The sequence below is a fragment of the Geotrypetes seraphini genome, chromosome 11, assembly GCF_902459505.1.
Source record: "Geotrypetes seraphini chromosome 11, aGeoSer1.1, whole genome shotgun sequence".
Classification (NCBI taxonomy): domain Eukaryota; kingdom Metazoa; phylum Chordata; class Amphibia; order Gymnophiona; family Dermophiidae; genus Geotrypetes; species Geotrypetes seraphini.
Genome location: NC_047094.1, coordinates 123669827 through 123694010, shown reverse-complemented (window position 1 = coordinate 123694010; position 24184 = coordinate 123669827). Strand labels below are relative to the sequence as shown.

The 24184-nt window shown below is 46.1% G+C and overlaps 1 protein-coding gene across 1 annotated transcript in view; it reads right to left on the bottom strand.

The window, feature by feature from the left end:
• Window positions 1-2746: 2746 nt before the first annotated feature.
• Window positions 2747-24184, bottom strand: part of GAPDHS (glyceraldehyde-3-phosphate dehydrogenase, spermatogenic) — a 37142-nt gene continuing 15704 nt past the window's right edge. The window contains exons 3-11 of the mRNA XM_033963797.1: window positions 18638-18734; window positions 12107-12213; window positions 11911-12001; window positions 10993-11111; window positions 10395-10476; window positions 9868-10019; window positions 9360-9522; window positions 8556-8653; window positions 2747-3059 (exon numbers count right to left, since the gene is read on the bottom strand). Of these exons, the coding sequence (XP_033819688.1) occupies window positions 2990-3059; window positions 8556-8653; window positions 9360-9522; window positions 9868-10019; window positions 10395-10476; window positions 10993-11111; window positions 11911-12001; window positions 12107-12213; window positions 18638-18734 (979 nt within the window). The 3' untranslated portion in view covers window positions 2747-2989. The remainder of the gene's footprint in view (window positions 3060-8555; window positions 8654-9359; window positions 9523-9867; window positions 10020-10394; window positions 10477-10992; window positions 11112-11910; window positions 12002-12106; window positions 12214-18637; window positions 18735-24184) is intronic.

Here is a 24184-nt window from a genome sequence, read left to right as displayed (position 1 = left end):
CAGCCGTTCCTCATATGGGAGATCCTTGAGTCCTGAAACCATTCTGGTGGCCATTCACTGAACCTACTCAACTCTCCGCACATCCTTTTGATAATGCGGCCTCAAGAACTGCACACAGTATTCTAGATGGGGTCTCACCATGGATCTGTACAATGGTATAATAACCTGGGGCTTACGGCAGATGAAACTTCTGCAGATACAACCCATGATTTGCCTAGCCCTGGAGGAAGCTTTCTCCACCTGATTGGCAGTCTTCATGTCTTCGCTAATGATCACGCCCAAGTCGCGTTCTGCTACAGTCCTTCCTAGGATCTCGCCATTTAGGGTGTAAGTCCTGCATGGATTTTTGCCACCAAGGTGCATGACCTTGCATTTTTTGGCATTGAAACTAAGTTGCCAAGTCTTTGACCAATGCTCCAGCAGGAGTAGGTCCTGCGCCATACTGTCAGGCATTGAGCTTTTGTCGGGCACTGTGCCTTCGTCCGATGAGCTTGTGCCTACTATGTTGCATAGTTTGGAGTCATCAGCGAATAATGTAATTTTACCTCGCAGCCCCTCAGTCAAGTCACTTACGAAGATGTTAAATAGGATCGGGCCCAAGACCGAGCCCTGAGGCACTCTGCTGATCACCTCCGTTGTATCAGAGAGGGTACTGTTAATCACTACCCTCTGACGTCTATCCCTAAGCCAGTCCCTAACCCATGCGGTTAATGTTACACCTAGTCCCATCGAACCCATTTTGCTCAGTAACCTGCGGTGTGGGACGCTAGCAAACGCTTTGCTGAAGTCCAAGTACACCACGTCCAGGGATTCCCCTGTATCCAACTTCCTTGTTACCCAAAGAAGCTTATCAGATTTGATTGGCAGGACCTTCCCTTCGTAAAACCATGTTGATGGGGATCCCATAGTTTCTCCTCGTTCAAGATAGTATCCAATTGGCGTTTGATTAGCGTTTCCAGGGGAGCTCAGAACAGTTTTACGTGAATTTATTCAAGTACTCAAGCATTTTTCCCTGTCTGTCCCGGTGGGCTCACAATCTATCTAACGTACCTGGGGCAATGGAGGGATGAAGTGACTTGTCCAGGGACACAAGGAGCAGCGTGGGTTTGAACCCACAACCTCAGGGTGCTGAGGCTGTAGCTTTAACCACTGCGCCACACTCTCCCCTAATAATATAATAATTGACACAGGCTGGTTGTGAGTGCCTCGCGTATGGAGCACAATGAGCACTTTTTCCCTTGTAAAGTGTTCACTGCTCCTTACGCAACCTAACTAAAGAAAAGTGCCAGTTAGATGAAAGATACAGTAGTTTACAGCAAATTTAAAGGGAAAGCACCCTTCAGACCAGCACTACCTTAGGATTTTTTTTCCCCCCTCCAACAGAACAGACTCTCAAAGCAGTATGGCTTACCTGAACTAGGGGCAAGATTTACTGCTGAGGCATCTCTACAAAAACACTGGGGAGGTGGAGGAAAGGGGTAGGGACTCAGCACGAGACCTGCTGGATGCGACACCCCAAGGTCGGTCATACATCAAAACAAGGCCCACCTAAGCTCAATCTGGCACAAAAATGGGTACTAGGATCCCTAAATAAATTCCAACAGCCCTACCAATGGAGTTGGGTACAGCTCACTCATACCTACTGGAGACTGAAAGAGGACCGACAGAAATAGGGAGACACCTATTATGTACTATTCCAAAGTTTTGTTGCAGTCTCCACCTGCTGGTCATGATGAGATAACCCGCTTGCAAGATAACCTATGCTGGTCTGAAGAGTTGCTCGAGAACAAACCTTTACTTAAGTTACTATACATTTACTTATACAACACTGCTTACCCACTGCTACCCACCAATACACATCTTTTGTGTGTACAAGCATTGTGGAATCCAATCTTTTGTATTCCCAGTTGATCTGGGGGAGGGTGGCTGGCTAAAGTGATCTGTGGGGTTACTAAGCCTTGAGAGGGGCAAGAATGATCTCAAGAGGGGTATTAAGCTGGAGGGAAAAAACAAACTGAGGGACATAAGTAAAAAAGCCATGAAATCCAGAAGATCTGGCTTTTAGTTAGCCATGTTCTTGGATCCTCTCCTCTGCTGCTCTACCTCAGAGGGTAGGGATTTTTTTGTCTTCACAGTAAAGTTGGATCTGGAGTTCTCTAGATCAATTTTGTTAGAAAGAATCAATCTGTCTGGGACTGTTCAGAAGCAGGTTATGACAGCATCAGGAGGATACTTCCAATTTATATATGAAGGAACCCACCCCCTCAACATTCTAAAAGAGAAAAAGAAATCAAGTGGAAATGAAGTAAATAAGCAAGCAAGCAAGCAGGTTAAACAAAGGTGTGGGCAGGGGTGGGGCCAGGGAGAGGGCAGAGCCTGGTGCCCACTTAATAACCCTGCCCTGGTCAAGTATTGTGCAGGTGTGTCTTTATCCTGGGTTTTTTGGGGGGTTGGAGTTAACTCTCCCATAGTGTATAACTCAACCATATTGTATAACTGCTTGGAAGTGGCTGTAAAGTACATTGCGTAAAGAATGCTCAGACATGCTCATCACTAGGTTTTGAAAGCAGTGTTTCCAGGAAAGGCTACCAATGGCCACACTAAAGTGTACAGACTGGGTTCACCGTTATTCTCCAGTGTTGTAAGCAGAAATCTGACTGACTATCTGAACAATATGGAGAAGGAAATGTCTCCTCTTTGGAAAATCTTTGAAGGAAAAAAAAAAAAAAAAGTAGCAGCAGAAACATTTTGGTCTTTCAACTAATTTAATTAAACACCAACAATGAAATGCTACAGCCACACAACAAAATGTACACCCTGGAGTTAAGCTTATGATATGCTTCTATTCCATGGCTGTTGTATGTGAACAGTTGTGAAACACAAACAAACAACAGCAGACAAGTGCTGTGCTTGAGGCTCTTATGAGATGAGACTGGCCACAGGATCATCCTATGAATGATGGTTAGACAGGAAAGCAGCGGTTCTCAATTCACTCCTTGCTGCTCATGTGGAGCAAGAGATCTGCCACACGGCTGCTGTACCCATACTCATTATCATACCTAGGGCAAACAGCAAAAAACAAGTTTAGCTCAGTTTCTTGAACATACTGACCCAGTGTCACTTATACATGCTACCCCAGCAAGAATTTTTGCTTTTTAAAAAGGATGGCAATCCAAACTTGTATTTACTGGCAGGAAAGAGACTGCCACTCAGACAGTAATCTGAAGCAGAAAGATGACAATCCCATGGCTACAGCTAACCTGTAAAGCATAATTACTTACCGTTAACAGGTGTTATCCAGGGACAGCAGGCAGATATTCTCACTGATGAGCGAGATCGATGGAGCTCCGGTACGGACCACTTAAAAGTGCATCACCACTTTTAAGTCTTTAGAAAGTTTGCGTTAGCCCACACTGTGCATGTGCGAGTGCCTTCCACCCGTAGGCGTGAGGTCCCTCAGTTAAGATAAGCTAGCTAAGATAATAACCCGGGCAGGTGGGTGGGTTGTGAGAATATCTATCTGCTGTCCCTGGATAACACCTGTTAATGGTAAATAACTGTGCTTTATCCCAGGACAAGGCAGCATATTCTCACTAATGGGTGACCCTCAAACTAACAAGAATGGGATGGTGGGAGTGTTGGCCCTTAGGAGAATAAATTTTGTAATACAGATTGGCCAAAGTGCCCATCCTGTCTAGAGAAAGACTCCAGACAATAGTGAGAAGTGAATGTATGAACTGAGGACTAGGTGGCAGCTTTACAGATTTCCTCAATGGGAGTAGATCTAAGGAAAGCAACAGAAGCTGCCATTGCTCTAATTTTGTGGGCTGTGACATGACTCTCCAGTGCCAGTCCAGTCTGAGCATTAACAGAATGAGATACAGGTAGCCAGCCAGTTGGAAATTGTTCTCTTGGAAACAGGATGCCCCAACTTGTTTGGCTCAGAAGAGTTAGGGAGAAGTACACGAGGCTATGTCCTGTCGCTGTAATAGGCCAAAGCATGCTTACAGTCCAGAGTGTGCAAAGCTGTTTCTCCAGCATGAGAATGAGGCTTAGGAAAAAAAACACTGGCAGAACAATAGACTGAGATGAAACTCCGTGACAACTTTCAGTAGAAATTTTGGATGCGTGCAAAGAATCACTTTATCATGGTGCAAAACTGTAAAGGGTGGATCCGAAACCAATGCTTGTAACTCACTGGCCCTCCTGGCAAAGGCGAGAGCAATAAGAAAAACAACTTTCCAGGTGAGAAACTTGAGATGAGTTGTGACCATTGGTTCGAATGATGGCTTCAAACTAGAAAGAATCACATTAAGGTCCCAGATAACGGGTGGAGGCTTCAGAGGTGGTTTCCTTTCATGAATTTGGAGACCAAATCATGAGCAGTGAGAGGTTTTCCCTCAACTGGTACATGAAAAGCTGTAATAGCACTGAGATGGACTAACAGATATAGATTTGAGCCCAGAATCAGACAAATGAAGATAATCCAACAGCAAATCCACTGACAAGGAAGTTGATCATGATGAAGACACCAGGAAGAAAACCTAGTCCACTTTTGTTGATAACATTGCTGGGTGGCTGGTTTCCTGAAGACATCAAGAATGGTCGAACCAGCTGAGAAAGATGTTAAGTCAGATGGATTCAGCCTGAGAGAAACCAAGTTATCAGGAAGTAGAAGCGATTCCTGATGCTGAGTAAACAGATTAGGAAAAACTAGAAGAGGTATGGGCTCCCTGGAGCTGAGTTGAAACAGAAGGGAGAACCCAATGTTGCCTGGGCCACCAAGGAGCAATGAGAATCATGGTGGCTGCCTCTTGTTTGAACAATCCTCAGTATGAGAGGAATTGGAGGAAATGCATATAGAAACAGGCCCGTCCAAACCAGGAGAAATGCATCAGCTTCCAGACAGTGAGGACAGTACAATCTGGAGCAAACGTGGGGCAACTGGTGATTGTGGGGAGCTGCAAACAAGGTCCACTTGTGGAGTGTCCCAATGAGCAAAGATGGGCTGGAGAGTTGCAGAGTTAAGAGTCCATTTTTGAAGCTGAAGAATTCTGCAGAGGTTGTCTACTAGGAAATTTTTCTCCCCTTGAATATAGACAGTCTTTAAGAACAGGTTGCGAGTTGTCACCCAAGTCCAGATTTTCTGTGTCTCCTGATAACAGGAGAGAGCCCGTGCCTCCTTGCTTGTTTATATAATACATTACTACTTGATTGTGTGAAGGAGGACTTGAGGGCAGAGGAAATGATGGAAGGCCTCGAGGGCATAATACATCGCTCTGAGCTCCAGGAAATTGATATGAAATTTCCGCTCTCTGGCGGTCCAGAGACCTTGGGTCTGAAGATCGTCCATGTGTGCCCCAAAAGCATAAGGGAATGTATCTGACGCGATGACCTTGTGATGAGGGGGTAAGTGAAAAAAGAGACCTCTGGATAGATTGGAGGTCATCCACCATTGAAGTGACTGCGGAAGAGATGTTAGATATATGCTGTGAGAGACAATCTGTCGCTTGAGACTACCGAGATGTAAGGGTCCATTGAGGAGTACGAAGGTGTAGTCATACCAGTGGTGTCGCATACACAGTGGAAGCCATGTGGCGTAGAAGAACCATCATGTGTCTTGCAGTGATGGATTGAAGAGGAAGCAGTTGCTGACCAAGGCGGATGAGAGCCTGAAGGCGATCCGGAGGGAGAAACGCTCTCATGAGTGGTGTCTAGAATAACTCCAATAAACTGAAGACATTGAGTCGGAATGAGGTGTGATTTGGGGAAGTTGACTTTGAATCCTAGAACTTGAAGAAAGGAAATGGTCCAATGTTGCTCAAACCACTTCGTGAGATGAAACAGCTTTGATCAACCAGTAATCCAGGTAGGGAAAGACTTGAAGGCCGTGCGATCTGAGAGATGCAGCCACTACAATCAGGCACTTTGTGAAGACTCTGGGAGAAGACGCCAGACTGAAGGAAAAGACCTTGTACTGGTAGTGACATTGATTTATCTGAAAATGGAGATATTTCCTGGAAGCCAGATGAATTGGAATATATGTGTAGGCTTCCTTGAAATCCAGAGAGCATAGCCAGTCATTCCGATTGAGAAGAGGATAAAGCATCCGAACTTTCTCACCGACTAGAAATTTGCGAGAGCTCCAGAATGGGTCGCAGTCCTCCCATCTTCTTGGGAACTAAGAAGTAACAGGTTTAGAATCCCTGATTCTGCTGAGAGAGACGAACTTCCTCGATGGCATTCAGCAGGAGAAGGGATTGAACCTCCTGGAGAAGAAGAGGACTGTGCAGGATTCAAAGCAGACTCTTGGAGGATGGTCTGAAGGCAGGGTATGAAAATGGAGAGTGTAACCCTCAGGAATGATGGTTAAGATCCAGAGGTCTGATGTTATGAGCTCCCAGCGAGCGATGAAAAACTGGAGACAGCCTCCGATGGGCTGAGGCAAGGACTGTAAGATACCGACGGTGGCTATGCTCTGAAGCAACACATCAAAAAGGCTGTGTAGGTTTTTGTGGAGCAGCCTGTGGTTTCTGTTATTGACAAAGTTGCTGATTTTGCCTTCTAGGTTGATACTGAGCAGGAGCAGCTGTTGCAGGTAAGAAGTCAGTCTGAAAGGACGAGAAGGTAGAGGTTTCTTTTTTAGGCTTGACCAGAGTGTCCCATCTGGTCTTATGAGATGACAACTTCCGAGGAACCAAAAAGCTCATCTACAAGACACGGAGCATTTGCAAGCCTGTCTTGATGGTTCACATCCAGTTCAGACACATGAAGCCAGGCGTCTCATGGCTACGGACATGGCTGCAGCACAGAAGGTAAGGTTCATATGCGTCGTAAGTAGAACAAACCTCAGCTGAAAACAGATCAGAAATATGTTGAAAAGCAGGAAGTTAAAATGAAGTCTGTTTAATCAAGTACTTGAAGTAAAAAAAAAAAAAAAAAAAGAAAATTGTAGTTGCCAGAGTGGTTGGTTAACATGACATTTTGGGAAAAAGGCGTTTGCCAAACCGATCCATAGCTTTGCCCTCTCTGCCAGGGGGTATAGATGCGTAAACACTAGCCCCCAAATACTTCTTTAAAGTAGACTCCATTAGGAGAGACTTGTGTGGAAGTTGGGGTTTGTCAAACCCAGGAACAGAACCACTCTGTACAGAGAATCCAACTTGTGAGGAGTCACAGGAATGGTAAGTGGACTTTCCAGAATTAGAAAAAAAAAAAAAAGTTTCCCGTAAAATGTCATGAAGGGGAAGCTTCAGCAGTTCCTTAGGCAGTTGCTCATAATCTAAGGCCTCTAAGAACTGTTTAGAGTGTTTGGAGTCAGCTTTCAGTGGAATGGATAGTTTGACATTTGACGAAGAAACTTGGAAAAAAGTGACTTTTCAGAAACTACAGAGGTCTTTGAGAGGAATGTTAAACAGAATGTGGACTGTGCCAAGAACTCTGTGTTGAAGGCTGAAAATGCTTTAGCTTTTGTAATGCCTTCTGAGACCACACCGGAGTCGACTCTGGTAATGTATGCATCGAGAACGACCGGTGCCGGCAAGTCAAAGGAGTAGATTCCCTTGTGGGAAGCGTCTGCATTGATGGAGTATCCACTGCAGATGCAACTGGTGTTGAGGGCTATGACCGGACTGGCACCAGGGGAGTCAGTGTCACAGGCACAAGTTGGGTCAGCACCAGCATTTGGAAAAGCTCACCCAGTTCCTCCCTTAAGCCCCGGTACCGCTGGCTTTTTTGCCAGTACCTTTGGTACAGCTCTATGCTCCGGTGATGAGGAGGCCAATGAAGCACTCACCGATATTGGAGCGGAGCATTTTTGGGCTTCTTTGAAGTCGGCAAGATTTGGCTAACTACTACTTTGACCTGAGACCCAGAAGGGGTGGGAGGGGGGGGGAAGGCTTATTAGCTGGCTTACCCACAGAAGGCTGCGACACCAAAGGTGTTAGTCAGTGTCGACTTGGACGGTGCCATCAGAAGCGATGTCGAGTCCCCTTCCATCCCGACGGGTCAGTCACGGAAAAGGGGCGAGCACAATGTCCACACTTTTTAAAAAACTCATCAGCAGGCAGGACATCGAAGGAAAAAAGGCCCCAGCAAGATCAAAATCTGAGGCCAAGGTGGTTGAATAGGCCCCGCTGGGCCGAATCGGCGAGGGAAAATCCGAAAGCTGTGTTTTTTTTTTTAAACTTTTTACACAGAGACTGAAATAGTCAAAGAAATTCATGAGTGGGAAGGCAGCGAGAAAAAAATTTCAATGGCTGTTGAAAACACGTCTTCTTAGCTCCGCGGCAACTAAGAAACTGAGGGACCGCATGCCTACATCTTGCGGGAAGGCACTAGCGCATGCGTGGTGCAGGCTATTGTGAACTTTCTAAAGACTTAAAGTGGTAATGCACTTTTAAAGTGGTCCATACCGGGGCTACATCGGTGACATCACCCATCAGTGAGAATATGCTGCCTGCTTGTCCTGGGATAAAACAAGCTACTACCTGGCTGACTGAGCTGCAGAACCAAGACCAAGGTGATGAATGCTGAACCCACATGTAGTCTCTTACCAGGAGATCAGCTTCACAAAGTTATCATTTAGAGAAATGCCAGCACCAGCATCAAAGATGGAAGAATGCCTGTCTCCAATGAAGTCAGACGACACCACCTATACCAGGGATAGAACATATTTGTTTAATAAGAGAGCTGTTCCATGCTAAGTCTCCAAAAGACTTCACACCTGTAGTCATTCGACAAGATTTTTACAGTTTATCTGAAGGAAGCTATATTTAAAATAGAACCAATATCAAGACCAGCCACTAATTGCAACTTAAGGACCCTAGAGCAGGGGTATCCAACCTGTGGCCCCATGAAGTATTTTGTGCGGCCCTGGTCGAAGGCGATGCAGTGTTTTCCTGTTACCCCTGGGTGTTTATCATCTTGCCGGCTCCCTCCTGTCTTGCTGCAGTGTTTGCATGGCCCCAGAAACATTTTTTTCTGCCAATGCCGCCCAGGGAAGCCCTAGAGCAGTGGTTCCCAACCCTGTCCTGGAGGACCACCAGGCCAATCAGGTTTTCAGGCTAGCCCTAAGGAATATACATGAGAGATTTGCATATAATGGAAGTGACAGGCATGCAAATCTGCTCCATGCATATTCATTAGGGCTAGCCTGAAAACCCGATTGGCCTGGCGATCCTCCAGGATATGGTTGGGAACCACTGCCCTAGAGGACTGAGATGGAGAGCAAGGCCCAGCTGTCTAAATATTGCTTACTGACATGGTCCATGTTTCTATGGATCCAGTAGATCACCCAATGAAGTTCAACTATTCTCCAGCTATACATTTAAAAATCATTATTTTGTAAGGAATCTTACTTCATCTTCTGTGAATCCTAGAATTCCCTTCATTGGTCCTTCTGATGCTGCCTTTACAGCTTCCTTGATCTTTGCATAAGTGGCTGGTTTGGCCAGGCGGCAAGTGAGATCCACTACCGACACATCTGCAACTGGCACACGGAATGCCATGCCAGTCAGTTTCCTGCCAAGAAGAAAGTCACTTTCAGAATGAAAATGTGTTGAAAAATGTTTCTTCCTATTTCTGCCACTCCCATCTCACTCAAGCACTGTTAAAAGACCCTAGACCAGGGGTGCCCAAATGGTCGATCGCGACTGACCAGTAGATTTCAAAGGCAATGCGAGTCGATTGCGTTGCCTTTGCAATCTTCCTCCTGCCTCCGAGCCAGGCCACGGATGCACAAGCACCGGACACAAAAGCCTTCACCTCTGATGTCAATTCTGACACTCAAGTATCGTGCATAGTGACAGTCAAACAGAGGCTATAAACAGTCTTGCTGAGTGACATTAAAGCTGCCCTATTACATACCCATTTAGTTCAGGAATGACTTTCCCCACAGCTTTGGCAGCACCAGTAGCTGCTGGAATGACGTTCTGGCAGGCACCTCTGCCATCACGCCAGGCCTTTCCTGAAGGCCCATCTACAGTCTTTTGCGTGGCAGTATAAGCATGCACTGTAGTCTGTAAAAGAGACACATGAAATAGCAAACTCTGATCTCCACAAACATGCGGAATCCATGAATGGCTTCAAATCCATAGTACGACGCTACCTACATGCAGGATTGCTACCCAACCTCCAAGTCAACCCACAAGCTTAGTCCTGTGTTGCTCCTGTGTCTTTAGGCGCCTTAAGCATGCAGTCTTATGCAAAATAAATAGCCAGGTATAATGCAGAGAGGGACAAGAGCAATTTTTGTCTGTTTTTCTAAAATGGACTGGACAGGTGAATGAAATACTCCAAAAGAATGCACCTGGTTTAGTGCAGCCTTAGGTGGCTCTGACATGCATGCTGATCTGAAAAGCTAATTATGCCTAGTTGAAGCAGAAAAGATTTACCATGAGGCCCTCTACAATTCCAAAGTTGTCATTGATGACCTTAGCCAAAGGTGCCAGACAGTTTGTTGTGCAAGAAGCATTGCTAAGGAGAAAAGATAAAAGGGATGTCAAATTCTCACATTTTTAGTTAGCTTTTATTAAAAAGTTTTAAAAAAAGCAGCACTATTCCCATCTTTATATTTGCTTTTTACCCTTTGGAGTAAGGTCCTTTAAGAAAAAGATGGCCTATCCTGTTATTAATCTCTCAACTCTGCTCTTCAGCATCTGAGCTGTGTTAGTGCATTAGTGAGACATTTGCATGTATGCACCTATTTGCATGTAAACACTGATTCATAAGATCTGCAAGGGGCTTCCCTTCCCTAGTTACTAAGGTAGTGACAGGTAATTCAGTTTTGCTTTGTCAAACTATAATGTATTATGTTAGATGGTTTGCTTTCAACCACTTGCTACACATAGCAAAAGGAATTCCCATCTAAAGTTGGAATCTAAGGTCAGTAATTGATTAATGTACTTTCAGTACTTGAATGCAATTTAAACTGAAAATAAAGCATCAGAGCAACAGGAGGAATTAGCATAAATGTTAGAATTCAGAAATTACCTGACTATGGTCATACTAGAAGGGTCATATTTTTTCTCATTCACCCCCATAACAAACATGGGGGCATCAGGGGACGGAGCACTGATCACCACGCGTTTCGCTCCACCTTTCAAGTGAGACTAAGAAAAAAAACAGACAAGATATCAATATCATCAGGTTGTGTGTGTGCAGGCTACCTATGTGCAGCTGTTGGGAAATTTACAAGCCAACCCCACCAAAAAATAAAAAAAAATAAAAATCACACATTTTATAAAAACTATAAGATAACTTATACAACCATGCCCAATACTTGTCTTAATGTCTGTGGAACCCGATAGCAAAGGACAGCAAATCATGAAGTTATCAGCCTTTAACCCTTTCAGGACCAAGGGACATATTTGTCCCATAACTTTAAAATCCTATAAATTTTGATTGGGATAGTCTACAGTTCTAAATTTGATATGTACGGATTCCATATGATACTGCCTTTATGTAAACAAACTGGTTCCGACATTCATTCATTAGCGTCGTTGCTAGATTGACGAGAAGATTCACTTGCCACACTGTCCATAAGCCAGAAGTTTGATTTTTAAAAAAAAAAATAATGATATTTCACAAAAAAAATCATTTTTTTGGCATCTGCAAAGCCCTTTTTACCATAAAAATGTCGTCAAAACCACAAAAATTGGCCTACGATCCTTATGGTCCTGAAAGGGTTAAAAACAGTAACACATAATAGCACCTATGCTTTATGGCAAAAACTTTTTCCATCGATAACTGAGCTCAATGAGAAGACAAAATAATATCTAGACTTAAAAGCTGTAGTCTAGTAAAAGCCAGTTGAGATTGGCCTGGGCTGAATTCTAGCACAGCAATAAAGGTGAGAAAAGGGGAAAAAAAACCCCATAAAACACTTATTACGTATGACTATATACTCACAGATGCCTGGTTAATGCTGAGGAAGACACCAGTGGATTCAACCACATAGAGAGCTCCAGCTTCAGCCCAAGGAATCTCGCTGGGATTCTTGCTGTTACAACATCAGAAAATTAACTGAGCACCATATGCCACAATTGGAGAGAAAAGCACTTTTTTATCCTCCCCCGGCCTGAAATTAAGCCCACTGCTTACTTACCACTGATACACGGAAATCTCATTATCATCCACCATCAGCTTTCCAGCAGCTGCCTTTACCTCTCCACAGAAGCGACCATGTGTGGAGTCGTATTTAAACATATAAACCTGACAAAAAGAAATCTATTTAGAAAGAGCTTCCAACGTGCCAACAGGGTTCCCACAGCAAGACATTACAAGATACCTACAGTATAGTGCCTCTGTAAGAGCTTACATATTAACAACAAGCAGAAGCTTTCATATGGTAGATTTTCACATATGCAAATGCTATCAAAGTGTACAGATTGGTGGGGATGGGGGCAAAGATTAAATGTGTTACAACTTCCATTTCAAAGTTTCTCCATAAGCATTTATATATTTCATCTCTTAAAAAAAGCAGTTTTCCATGTTTAAAGTACCTCAGCTGAGACAAGTTTATATTAAAAAACAATCAAAGATCATCATGGGGAATGAACTTTAAAACACACAGAACTGGCATTTTTACTGGGGTAATTGATATCACAGATTCAAAATCTCCCACTAGGACTGTTATATTTAAACAATAAATTGTGTTCAAATTATGCTAATACTTAGCTTTTACCCAGCGTTAGCTCTAAGTCGTTTTGTCTCTCAAAGCTTCGCCTGGGGTTTAAATTTTTTTTAGCCTTCACAGCCCGATTACATAAGCATCACCGCACATATGGTCTTAGCTCATTGAAATTCAAACCGATGTCGTATATGCAGTGATGCTTATGTAATCGGGCTGTGAACAACAGTGTTAAGGCTAAAAAAATTTAAAACCCCCAGACGAAACTTTGAGAGGCAAAACGAATTAGCTTTTACCCGACAAAAGCTCTAAGTATTAACATAATTTGAACACAATTTGTTTAAATATAACATTCCTAGTGGGAGATTTTGAACCTGTGATGATGTTCACTACCCCAGTAAAAACGCCAGTTTATTTTGGGCGTTTGAGGTTCATTACCCATGATAATATCTTTGATTGGTTTTGATATAAACTTCTCAGTTGTTGGGATGTTCATCATTTGAAGTTCAGCAAATTGTAGTCTGCCATTTTTTGATTAAATTACCACAGCTTACATGATTTTGGCTCTCGAGCGTAAAGTGCGGGAGAGCAGGCTTCTCGTATTACATTCTCCAACTATATCCCATAAACATGAGTTTCAGGCGGCCCAGGCAGCGCTCCATGCCCTCTTACATGAACGAGCACACAAGTCGCTCTTTTATTATAAGTATCGCCTTCATCGGTTTGGGAATCGCCCGGGTAAAATGTTGGCCCAGTTGACTAGGGCGCGGAGGGGGTCCTCCTCCATCACCTCTCTTAGAGACGCTGGGGGGCAGCTGGTTACGGCCCAGCCTCAGCTTGAGCAGCTTTTTGTCTCTTTTTACAGCTCTCTTTATACGGCGGAGGTGGTGGACCGGGACTCTTCGATTCAGGTGTACTTTGACTCGCTGCCCTTGCCTAGGCTCACGGATACCGACCGTGTGAGTTTGGTCTCCCCTATTACCGGGGAGGAGGTCTTGGGGGTTATTAAAACTTTGCCTCTCTGTAAATCCCCTGGTCCGGATGGCTTCGGTGGGGAATTTTATCGTCTCTTGCAGGGGTTCGTGGCTGACCCGTTGAGGCGGTACTATGAGCGGGCGGTGGAGGGGGGTTCCTTTCCTCCTGGTTCGAATCAGGCGCTGATAACTGTACTGCCCAAACCGGGTAAGGACCCTCTATTGGTGGGGTCTTATAGGCCCATTTCGCTTATCAACGTAGATCTTAAAATCCTAGCCCGGATATTGGCTAACCGGTTGGCCCCGCTTGTCCCTTCCCTGGTGGGACTGGACCAGGTGGGTTTTGTGAAGGGTCGTCAGGCAGGTCATAATGTTCGGAAGCTTTTACTTGCTTTAGCCCACTGTGATTCTCGGCGACAGCCTACCTTGGCCATTAGTTTTGACTCTGAAAAGGCCTTTGATCGGGTTGAGTGGGCCTTCCTCTTCCCGTTGCTACTCCGCTATGGGGTGAATGGATTTTATCTGAAAGCTCTCCGTGCTCTATACTCTAATCCCGAGGCTGCTGTGCTTGTCAACGGGGTAGCTTCCCCGGTTTTTTCTCTGCGGCGGGGTACTCGGCAGGGTTGCCCCCTGTCTCCTTTGCTTTATATTTTATTTTTGGAACCTCTATTGCTTTGTATCCGCACTCATCCGTTGCTCGAGGGTGTGGAGGTGGGAGATTCCTCCCTGCGTAGTTTGGCCTTTGCAGATGACATCATGATTCTTTTGACTGACCCGGTTTCGCACCTTTCTTTACTGTTGGAGTTGTTTCGGCAGTTTGGGGAGCTTTCGGGTCTCAAACTCAATGTTTCTAAGTCGGAAGCGCTCCCTCTTCATCTGCGTATCTCTCACCTGTGGTCAGACTTTCCTCTGAAGGAGGCTTCGGCTCAGGTGAAATACTTGGGGGTTCTTATTCCCTCCACCTTGACGCGCCTTTATGAGCTTAATGTCCGACCCATGCTTCGGTCCTCTGTTGAGAGTCTGCGCTTATGGGGTGCTCTGCCGGTTTCCCTTGCGGGTCGCATCTTTTTATATAATATGATGATTGTGCCACGGTGGCTCTACTTGTTGCAGACTTTACCGATTTGGTTGAGGCACAGGGATTTGGAGGAGCTGTACCGTGCTCTGCGGATCTTTCTGTGGTGGGGACGGCGCCCTCGCCTGCCCCTTCGCATTCTGATGTTGCCGGAGGTGCAGGGGGGGTTCTGTCTTCTAGATCTTAGAGCTTATAACTTGGCTTGTGGCTTACGCCAGATTTGGGATTGGTGTCTGGAGAGTTCCTCTTTTCTGACCTTCTCTGTGGACAGGGACTTTTTGTCCCCTGTATCGGGATTGTTCTTGTTGCATGCCCCTTCGGCTCGGTTGGACTCCTTCCAGAGGGGTCATGTGGTGTGGTCCTATATGAGATGTATCTGGAAACAGCTTTGCAAACACTTGGGGGTCAATTATAGCGAAACCCCAATGTTGCCCTTAGTGGGCAACGCGCAGTTTTGTCCTGGAAGTGACCGCCGAGTCTTCCGGCTTTGGCATGCACATGGGGTACATAGAGTGGGAGATGTGCTCACTGAGAGGGGGATTCTTCTTTCTCCTACTGAGTTGGCATCTCTCTATGGTTTGGATCGAGTGGATGCGTTTGGTTATTTACAGCTTAGCCATTATGTTTGTAGTCTTGGAGAGCCGTCCTTGCGTCCCTCGGTGGCGCGGAGTCTTGGCTTGAGTTTGGGTTTGTGGGAAGATCCGGCCCCGCGTCTGCGTTACTTTGTTACCGCGTTGTCACCGTTGTCGACTGAGAGAGCGGATCTGTTGGCTGGGGCGTGGAGCGCTGATCTGGGGTGCACTATCTTGTCCTCCTTGATTTCTCATTGTTTTGTCTTTTTGCGTGCTCTCTCCTGCAATATGCTCCATAGGGAGCAGGAATACAAATTCCTTCATAGAGTGTATATTTCTCCAGAGGGCTTATCGAGCCGGCTTTGCCGCTCACACCTGTTGTCCCAAGTGCCCTGTGAGCTCTGCTACCCTGGGAAATATGTTCTGGGATTGTCCCTGGATATGGGCTTTCTGGCTGCAAGTGTGGACCTTTTTGTCCTCTTATCTCTCCTTTGTTGCCTGCATGCACCCCTTCTATAGTCCTTTTTTTATGATGGAGCGGCTCTCATTGCTCTGCTGGGCAGCGGATGTTGGTGTTTAAGGCTCTCCTTTTAGCCAAGAAGGCCATTTTAGTTTCCTGGCGGGCTCCCCATGCTCCCTCTTTTTCCCAGTGGCATTTATCCCTCTATGACTTAGAGCTTCTGGAGCATAGGATGGTGGGGAGACATGACGAGGGCCGGTGGACCAAATTTCAGGATGTGTGGGAGGGGTATTGGTTGTCTCTCCCGCACCGGGAGCGGAGTATGTTGCTGAACTGCTAACCTTGTGAGCTGTGGTGTCTTTGGCAGGAATCGGGTGCTGCTTCCATTACTCTGTTGTCTGCTTTAGTCTTTCTTCTCTCATTGTCTTGTTCCACCTTTCTTTCTGTTTAGTTTCCTCATCTAACCACACGGGTTTGGGTTTGGGGGGGTGCCTTTGGGGGAGTTGGGGGTTTAGGTTGTGTGGGGGGAGGGGGGGGTCGGGAATTCTGGTAAAATCCTGTATTGGGCACTCTCTAGCATCTTTGCCTGGGCGCTCTCCTGTTGTATTGCTTTTGAGTTCCCTGGTTGTCTTATTTTAGCACTTCATTGGGAGCTGAGGCTGTATGTTTATTTTTTCTTGTTCTATATGTTGCTGATTTTGCTCAATAAAGAAATATTATATATGTAAAAAAAATAAAGTGTAGCTTTTTGTATATTTTATACGCCTAGCAGAATTCTGCACTACTGTGCAATACAGAATTTGCGCATAATTCCGAGGTCTGCACAGTTTGATGTCGGGTTGACACTCCATCACTGCGGCCTGAATCACTGGCAGCAACTTCTTAGGCAGCCTATGTGGGCTCTGCATGCTTCCTTACTGAAAGAGAGGAAGTGATGATTGAGAGAGATGCTGACTGGGGGGGGGGGCATGGGCAGGGGCAAGAGATACTGGCTCTGTTTTCTCTAGTATAATTTAATGAAAATACTGAAATGTACTGAAATTTTGGATAATTAGCAAAAATATTGTTTAATGTCAAATAAACTTGCAGAATTTATATATTTTTTTATAGAAGAAATTCCCACCAGGAGTAATTATATAAAATGGCTGTTCACCAACAATGTGGTGTATATATTGAGATGTGTCTACAACAAATTGTATGTCAGCAAAACTATTAGACCCTTACATGTTAGGATTAATGAGCAAAGATCTGCAGTGTAAAATTTAACAGGTGCTCCCCTGGTTCCGCATTGCTCCGAGATGGGACACTTGAGACCTTTAGGGCTTTTTGCTATTGATACAGTTTCAGCAGGGAGCAGAGGGGAGCGATATTGATAAATATTTAACTCAGTGCAAATAGCACTGGATACATCACCTGTACTAACGAGCCAGTGGGTCTGAATTGGGCAGTAGAATGGAAAGCCTGCTTCTAATGGATTGAAAAATGAATCCTGTTTGTTGGATGCTTGTATTTTGATGTGTGCGGAATTCCTTGAAGAGAGAATGATTAGAGGGTCCTTGATTTACAGGTTCTTTTTTGTTGTTGGTTTGTTTTTGTTTTTTTTGGGGGGGGGGGGGGGCTGTAAAGATTTTCTGTGATTTGGCTGTTAATTTGTGACATACAAAGATCAGGATAGGCGTTTGCAGTCCTGGCGTTCTCAAAGTTCCAGGCACTATTTTTGCAATGATGTAGTTTGGCAGAGCAAATTCAGGAATTGTCAGTGTTTTTCTTATTGCTGACTTTTTATATTTGATGTATTAGGTTAAAGAGAGAAGCACTTGAGCAGTACTTATTTTGATCCCCTGAAGCAGACCGTGAAACAGGTCCTGTTGGGATTAGGACTTTCAGATAAGTGCTAGCTGTTCAATATACAATATATTGAAGTGCATAGAACAGTGATTTTAAGGAGCTTTTTTTTTTTTTTTTTTTACCAATGATTAAAGTGATCCCATTTAACAGGCAGCAGTGTTATTCACTTTGCCAGTGAGGTGATTCAGAGGTCTTTTTGGATTATGTCTTGGTCAGCAGTATAGAGCTTTGTTAACGTTTTTCCTCATTTGGTGGCTATTCACTGTACATGCCAGAAGTATGTGTACTCCTTCATAAATCTTTATTTTAATAAAGGCTTCATTTCTAGTAAGCCTTTCAATTACCTGGAGATTTTATGGCATGTCTAAGACAAAGGGCTTAAGATAAGTAGTTCCAGTCATCTAGTATTCTCTCCAAATTCTGGCCTTCAACCCAGTTCTAAGGGCACACTCTTACAGTTGTAGTTTCAGGGATCCTCCAATAAATGAGCATGAAACTCAATACATGAAAACCAGATTAGCTGTGTAGCTCAAGGACTGGTCTAATAATAACTTTATTTTTGTATACCACAGTATCAGAATAGTTCAGAGCTGTTTACATGACAAGAGACTGTACATCTACAGCGAAATTTACAAATAAGTTAATCAATCAATATAACTTAGCGAGTCGGGAGCAAGCAAGAAGGAGATAGAGAGGTTATAAACAAGTCAATCGGCGTGGCTTAGGAAGTCGGGTGCAGGTAGGTGGGAGGTGCAGGTAGGGAGAAGGCAGGTAGGTGGGAGGTGCAGGAAGGTGGGAGGTACAAGGCATAGTTAAAAGTAGAGTTACAAGGAGGGCGGGAGTCAGAGATATTTGTCAAAGAGATAAGTTTTGATTGACTTCCTGAAAGTTTGGTAGGAGGGAGAATTAGAGATGAGTGGACAGACATTTGTTTAGAAATACTCAATTGAACTTCTAATCACCAAACCTTCATTCCTTACTCTCAACTAGAGCTGTTTGCTGGAAGGGACTCCTAGCTTTGAGGTAGTTCCGTTGCACAGAAACATCAATTTTAAAAACTCAAATTAAGAATCTTACCATATAGTTCAGATCAATGAAAGGGTCATTAACAGCCACAACCTTGATTCCTTTCTCCAAACAAGCTCTGAGGACCAAGCGCCCAATCCTTCCAAACCTGCAATAGAACAGATTAGCATACTGCATATTTTTATCATACTTCAGTGTACAGAGAGGATTTCACTTAGAAATTAAGATATCCCAAACTGACATACCATCAGCTCTGAGGTCTAGTTGCAAGCTTTGATCTACATAATTTGAGAATACTGAATTCATTCTGCATACACACAGTAAGGCAAAATTAGTTTTTACCTGCTAATTTGCTTTCCTTTAATTCAAGGAATCTGTATGCTGTCTGCCAACCAGCACATGGGAGACAAATATAAAAAGAGTCCTGCATGTATCACCCTATTATATTAAAGGTTACCACATAGCATGTTGTCACCAGCAATGCTCCCTCAAGATTGGCTGAGTGCATGCAAAATTTTCTCATGTGAGCAACGAAGTTCTAAAAACCAACAATTTCTCAGATTTGCAAGTACTTTTTGTGAGCAACTATGTAAAATCTGTGTGCGATGCTCCTAAAATGTAGGAGCGATTGCATAGTTTAGCGGAAACATAGGTCACCAGTATTTTAAAATGACAGTGACAAGCAAGTTGTACAACAGTTTACATGAACAATTTATCTTCATATACTTTTTTTTAGCCCCAAGAAAATCCCCATAAGGGGAAAGAAAACAAGGAGAGAGAAGGGGAAGAGACTTGACATCCAAATGTTCCATAACATTTTGTTCACTTTCAGAAGTTAGTTTATTCTGAGGAATATTAGGTCTACTTTAATGTCCCCCTTGAGTTAATGGTTCATTTGGCCAGTTTAGTTCAGAACCTGAAAATGTACCTTTTGAGATACTATGGAGGGCATCTGGAATGGTCTGGTGAGATTAAAGGAAAGAAATTAACAGCAAGACCTAATTTCTCCTTCCTTGACACCCATACTAGACTAGTCCAGAATGAGTAGACTGTAGCAATAGCAAGGTGAGGCAGTGCTTAATATAGGTGGGATCTTAACAAAACACCCCCCCCCCCAAAAAAAACAAAAAGCACAGTTACTTACCGTAACAGGTGTTATCCAGGGACAGCAGGCAGATATTCTTAACACATGGGTGACGTCACCGACGGAGCCCTCGGTACGGACCTTTTTTAACTAGAAGTTTCTAGTTGGCCGCACCGCGCGTGCGCGAGTGCCTTCCCGCCCGACGGAGGAGTGCGTGGTCCCCAGTTAGGATAAGCCAGCTAAGAAGCCAACCCGGGGAGGTGGGTGGGACTTAAGAATATCTGCCTGCTGTCCCTGGATAACACCTGTTACGGTAAGTAACTGTGCTTTATCCCAGGACAAGCAGGCAGCATATTCTTAACACATGGGTGACCTCCAAGCTAACAAAGAGGGAGGTGGGATGGTTGGCCATTAGGAAAATAAATTTTGTAACACAGATTGGCCGAAGTGTCCATCCCGTCTGGAGAATGCATCCAGACAGTAGTGAGTAGTGAACGTGTGAACTGAGGACCAAGTGGCCGCCTTGCAGATTTCCTCGATGGGCGTGGAGCGGAGGAAAGCCACGGAAGCAGCCATAGCTCGGACTCTGTGGGCCGTGACAGTTCCTTCCAGTGAGAGACCGGCCCGAGCGTAGCAGAAAGCAATACAGGCAGCAAGCCAATTTGAAAGTGTCCGTTTGGAGACAGGACGACCCAAACGGTTGGGGTCGAAAGACAAAAAGAGCTGAGGGGCTGTTCGGTGAGCTCTGGTACGATCAAGATAGTAAGCAAGGGCACGCTTACAATCCAGCGTGTGCAACGCCTGTTCCCCAGGATGCGAGTGAGGCTTAGGGAAGAAGACGGGCAGCACAATGGACTGGTTGAGGTGAAAAGCTGAGACCACCTTGGGAAGGAATTTAGGGTGGGTACGCAAAACAACCTTGTCATGGTGAAAAACAGTGAAAGGTGGGTCGGCAACCAGTGCATGTAGTTCGCTAACCCTCCTGGCAGAGGTGATGGCAATTAGGAAAAGCACCTTCCAGGTTAGAAGCCTGAGAGAAGTTGTGGCAAGAGGCTCAAACGGAGGTTTCATAAGAGCTGAGAGAACCACATTCAGGTCCCAGACGACAGGAGGAGGCTTGAGAGGCGGTTTGATGTTGAAGAGGCCTCTCATGAATCTGGAAACCAGAGGATGAGCCGTGAGAGGTTTTCCGAAAATAGGCTCATGAAACGCAGTGATGGCACTGAGGTGGACTCTGATGGAGGTAGTTTTGAGGCCAGTGTTGGACAGAGAGAGCAAATATTCCAAGACAGTTTCCACCGCTAAGGAGGTGGGTTCCTGATGATGCCGGAGACACCAGGAGGAAAATCTGGTCCACTTCTGATGGTAACATTGGAGAGTGGCCGGTTTCCTGGACGCGTCCAAAATGAGGCGGACCGGTTGAGATAGGTTCTCCGGAGAGGTCAGCCCGAGAGAAACCAAGCTGTCAGGTGGAGCGAAGACAGATTGGGATGTAGCAGAGACTGATGCTGTTGCGTAAGTAGAGTAGGAAACACAGGAAGAGGAATGGGCTCCCTGGAGCTGAGTTGGAGCAGGAGGGAGAACCAGTGTTGGCGAGGCCACCGAGGTGCGATGAGAATCATGGTGGCGTTGTCCTTGCGGAGTTTGGACAAGGTCCGCAACATCAGAGGAAGTGGAGGGAAGGCATACAGGAACCGATCCCTCCAATCGAGCAGGAATGCATCCGGGGCCAGACGGTGAGGAGAGAAGAGTCTGGAGCAGAATTGGGGCAGCTGATGATTGTGAGGAGCTGCAAAGAGGTCCACTTGCGGAGTGCCCCATCGAGCAAAGACGGAGAGCAGAGTCGGGGGGTCCAACGTCCACTCGTGGGGTTGAAGGATGCGACTGAGATTGTCGGCCAGAGAGTTCTGTTCGCCCTGGATATAGACCGCCCTGAGAAAGAGATTGCGGTCCGTGGCCCAGGTCCAGATGCGCAGAGCCTCCAAACAAAGGGGGCGAGATCCGGTACCGCCTTGCTTGTTTATGTAGTACATGGCGACTTGATTGTCCGTGCAGAGGAGGAGGACTTGAGGGCAGAGGAGATGTTGGAAAGCCTTGAGGGCGTAGAACATGGCTCTGAGTTCCAGGAAATTGATGTGATGACGACGCTCCTGTGGGGTCCAAAGACCCTGGGTGCGTAGATCTCCTAGGTGAGCTCCCCATGCGTAGGGGGACGCATCTGTGGTGATGATCATAGAGTGGGGGGGCAGATGAAAAAGCAGACCCCTGGAAAGATTTGAGGAGTTCAACCACCATTGGAGAGATTGCTGAAGAGATGATGTCACAGATATGGGATGAGAAAGAAGGTCCGTAGTCTGTGACCATTGGTTGGCGAGAGTCCACTGAGGCGTACGAAGGTGGAGGCGTGCCAGAGGAAGGACATGCACCGTCGAGGCCATGTGACCCAGTAGGACCATCATCTGTCGGGCAGGGATGGAGGGGTGCCTGAGTACCTGACGGCAGAGATGGAGCAGAGTTCGCTGGCGATCGGAGGGGAGAAAGGCCCTCATTAGCGTGGTGTCCAGAACTGCTCCAATGAATTGAAGTCGCTGGGTGGGAAGCAAGTGCGACTTGGGGTAGTTGATCTCGAACCCCAGGAGGTGGAGGAGAGAGATGGTGTGATGAGTGGCTTGTAGCACGAGTTGAGATGAAGGTGCTTTCACCAACCAATCGTCCAAGTAGGGGAACACCTGGAGGTTGTGAGACCTGAGGAAGGCCGCTACCACTATAAGGCACTTGGTGAAGACCCTGGGTGAGGAAGCGAGGCCGAACGGTAGCACCTTGTACCGATAGTGGTGGTGCAGCACCTGGAACCGCAGGTAGCGGCGAGAATTTTGATTGATGGAGATGTGAGTGTAGGCCTCTTTGAGGTCCAGGGAACATAGCCAGTCGTGTTGAGAAAGAAGAGGGTAGAGCGTGGCAAGGGAGAGCATTCTGAACTTCTCCTTGACCAGACACTTGTTGAGGTCCCTGAGATCGAGAATGGGACGGAGGTCTCCCGTCTTTTTGGGTACCAGGAAGTAGCGGGAGTAGAATCCCTGCCCCCTTTGATCTGGAGGTACTTCTTCGATGGCATTGAGAAGGAGGAGGGATTGAACCTCCCTCAGGAGGAGGGGGGTTTGAGATGAGTTTGAAGCAGACTCTACGGGAAGGTTGTCCGGAGGTAGAGTCTGGAAGTTGAGAGAGTAGCCGTGGCGGATGATGTTGAGGACCCACTGGTCCGACGTAATGATTTCCCAACGGCTGGAGAAAATGGTGAGACGACCTCCGATGGGTTGTGGAAGAGGTAGCAAGGGTGGATGACTGGCTATGCCCTGGAGAGAAGAGTCAAAAGGGCTGAGTTTGTTTAGTAGGCTGAGGAGGCTTAGTCGAGCCTGAGCGTGATGTTGCTGTTGACGGGGCCGCCTAGATTGCTGGGGAGGCGGATTGAGTGGCCTGGCTGAGAACCTCCGTTGATAAGATGTTTGTGGCCGATAAGGTCGGGTAGGCGGTGCCTTCTTTTTCGGCTTGATCAGGGTGTCCCACCTGGTCTCATGGGCAGAGAGTTTCTGGGTGGTGGAATCCAGTGACTCTCCAAAAAGCTCATCCCCGAGACAGGGGGCGTTGGCCAGACGGTCCTGGTGGTTGATGTCCAGGTCGGAGACTCTGAGCCAGGCCAAGCGACGCATGGCTACGGCCATGGCAGAGGCCCGAGAGGTGAGCTCGAAGGAGTCGTATATCGAGCGGACCATATACTTGCGCATTTGGAGAAGGCCAGAGATGTGCTGTTGGAATAGCGGGACCTTGCGCTCAGGTAGGTACTTCTGGAGGGCAGACAGCTGTTGGACCAAGTGTTTGAGATAGAAGGAAAAATGGAAGGAATAGTTGTTTGCCCTGTTGGCAAGCATGGCATTTTGGTAAAGCCTCTTGCCAAACTTGTCCATGGTCTTACCTTCTCTGCCAGGAGGGGTAGAGGCATAGACACTGGAGCCCTGAGTCTTTTTTAAGGTAGATTCCACCAGAAGGGACTCATGGGGCAATTGAGATTTGTCGAATCCAGGAATAGGGATGACACGGTAAAGGTTGTCCAGTTTACGGGGAGCTCCCGGTACCGTGAGGGGATTTTCCAAGTTTTTGTAGAATGTTTCCCGTAGGATGTCATGCACGGGAAGCTTGAGGAACGCCTTAGGAGGTTGCTCAAAGTCTAAGGCTTCTAAAAAGGCTTGGGACTTTTTGGAGTCAGATTCCAGGGGAAGGGACAGAGCAGCAGACATTTCCCTCAGAAATTTAGAAAAAGAGGACTGTTCAGGTTTAGAGGTGGCATCAGGTGCCGATGGTTCCTCATCAGATGAGGAGGGATCCTCCTCGGTACCGAGGGGAGTCTCCTCCCATAAATCAGGGTCCCTGACCTCTGGTGCATGTCGGGACACCGGGGTGGAGGGTGCGGTGTGGCGAGTCTTGGACAAAGATTTACCAGAGCGCACCGAAACGGTACC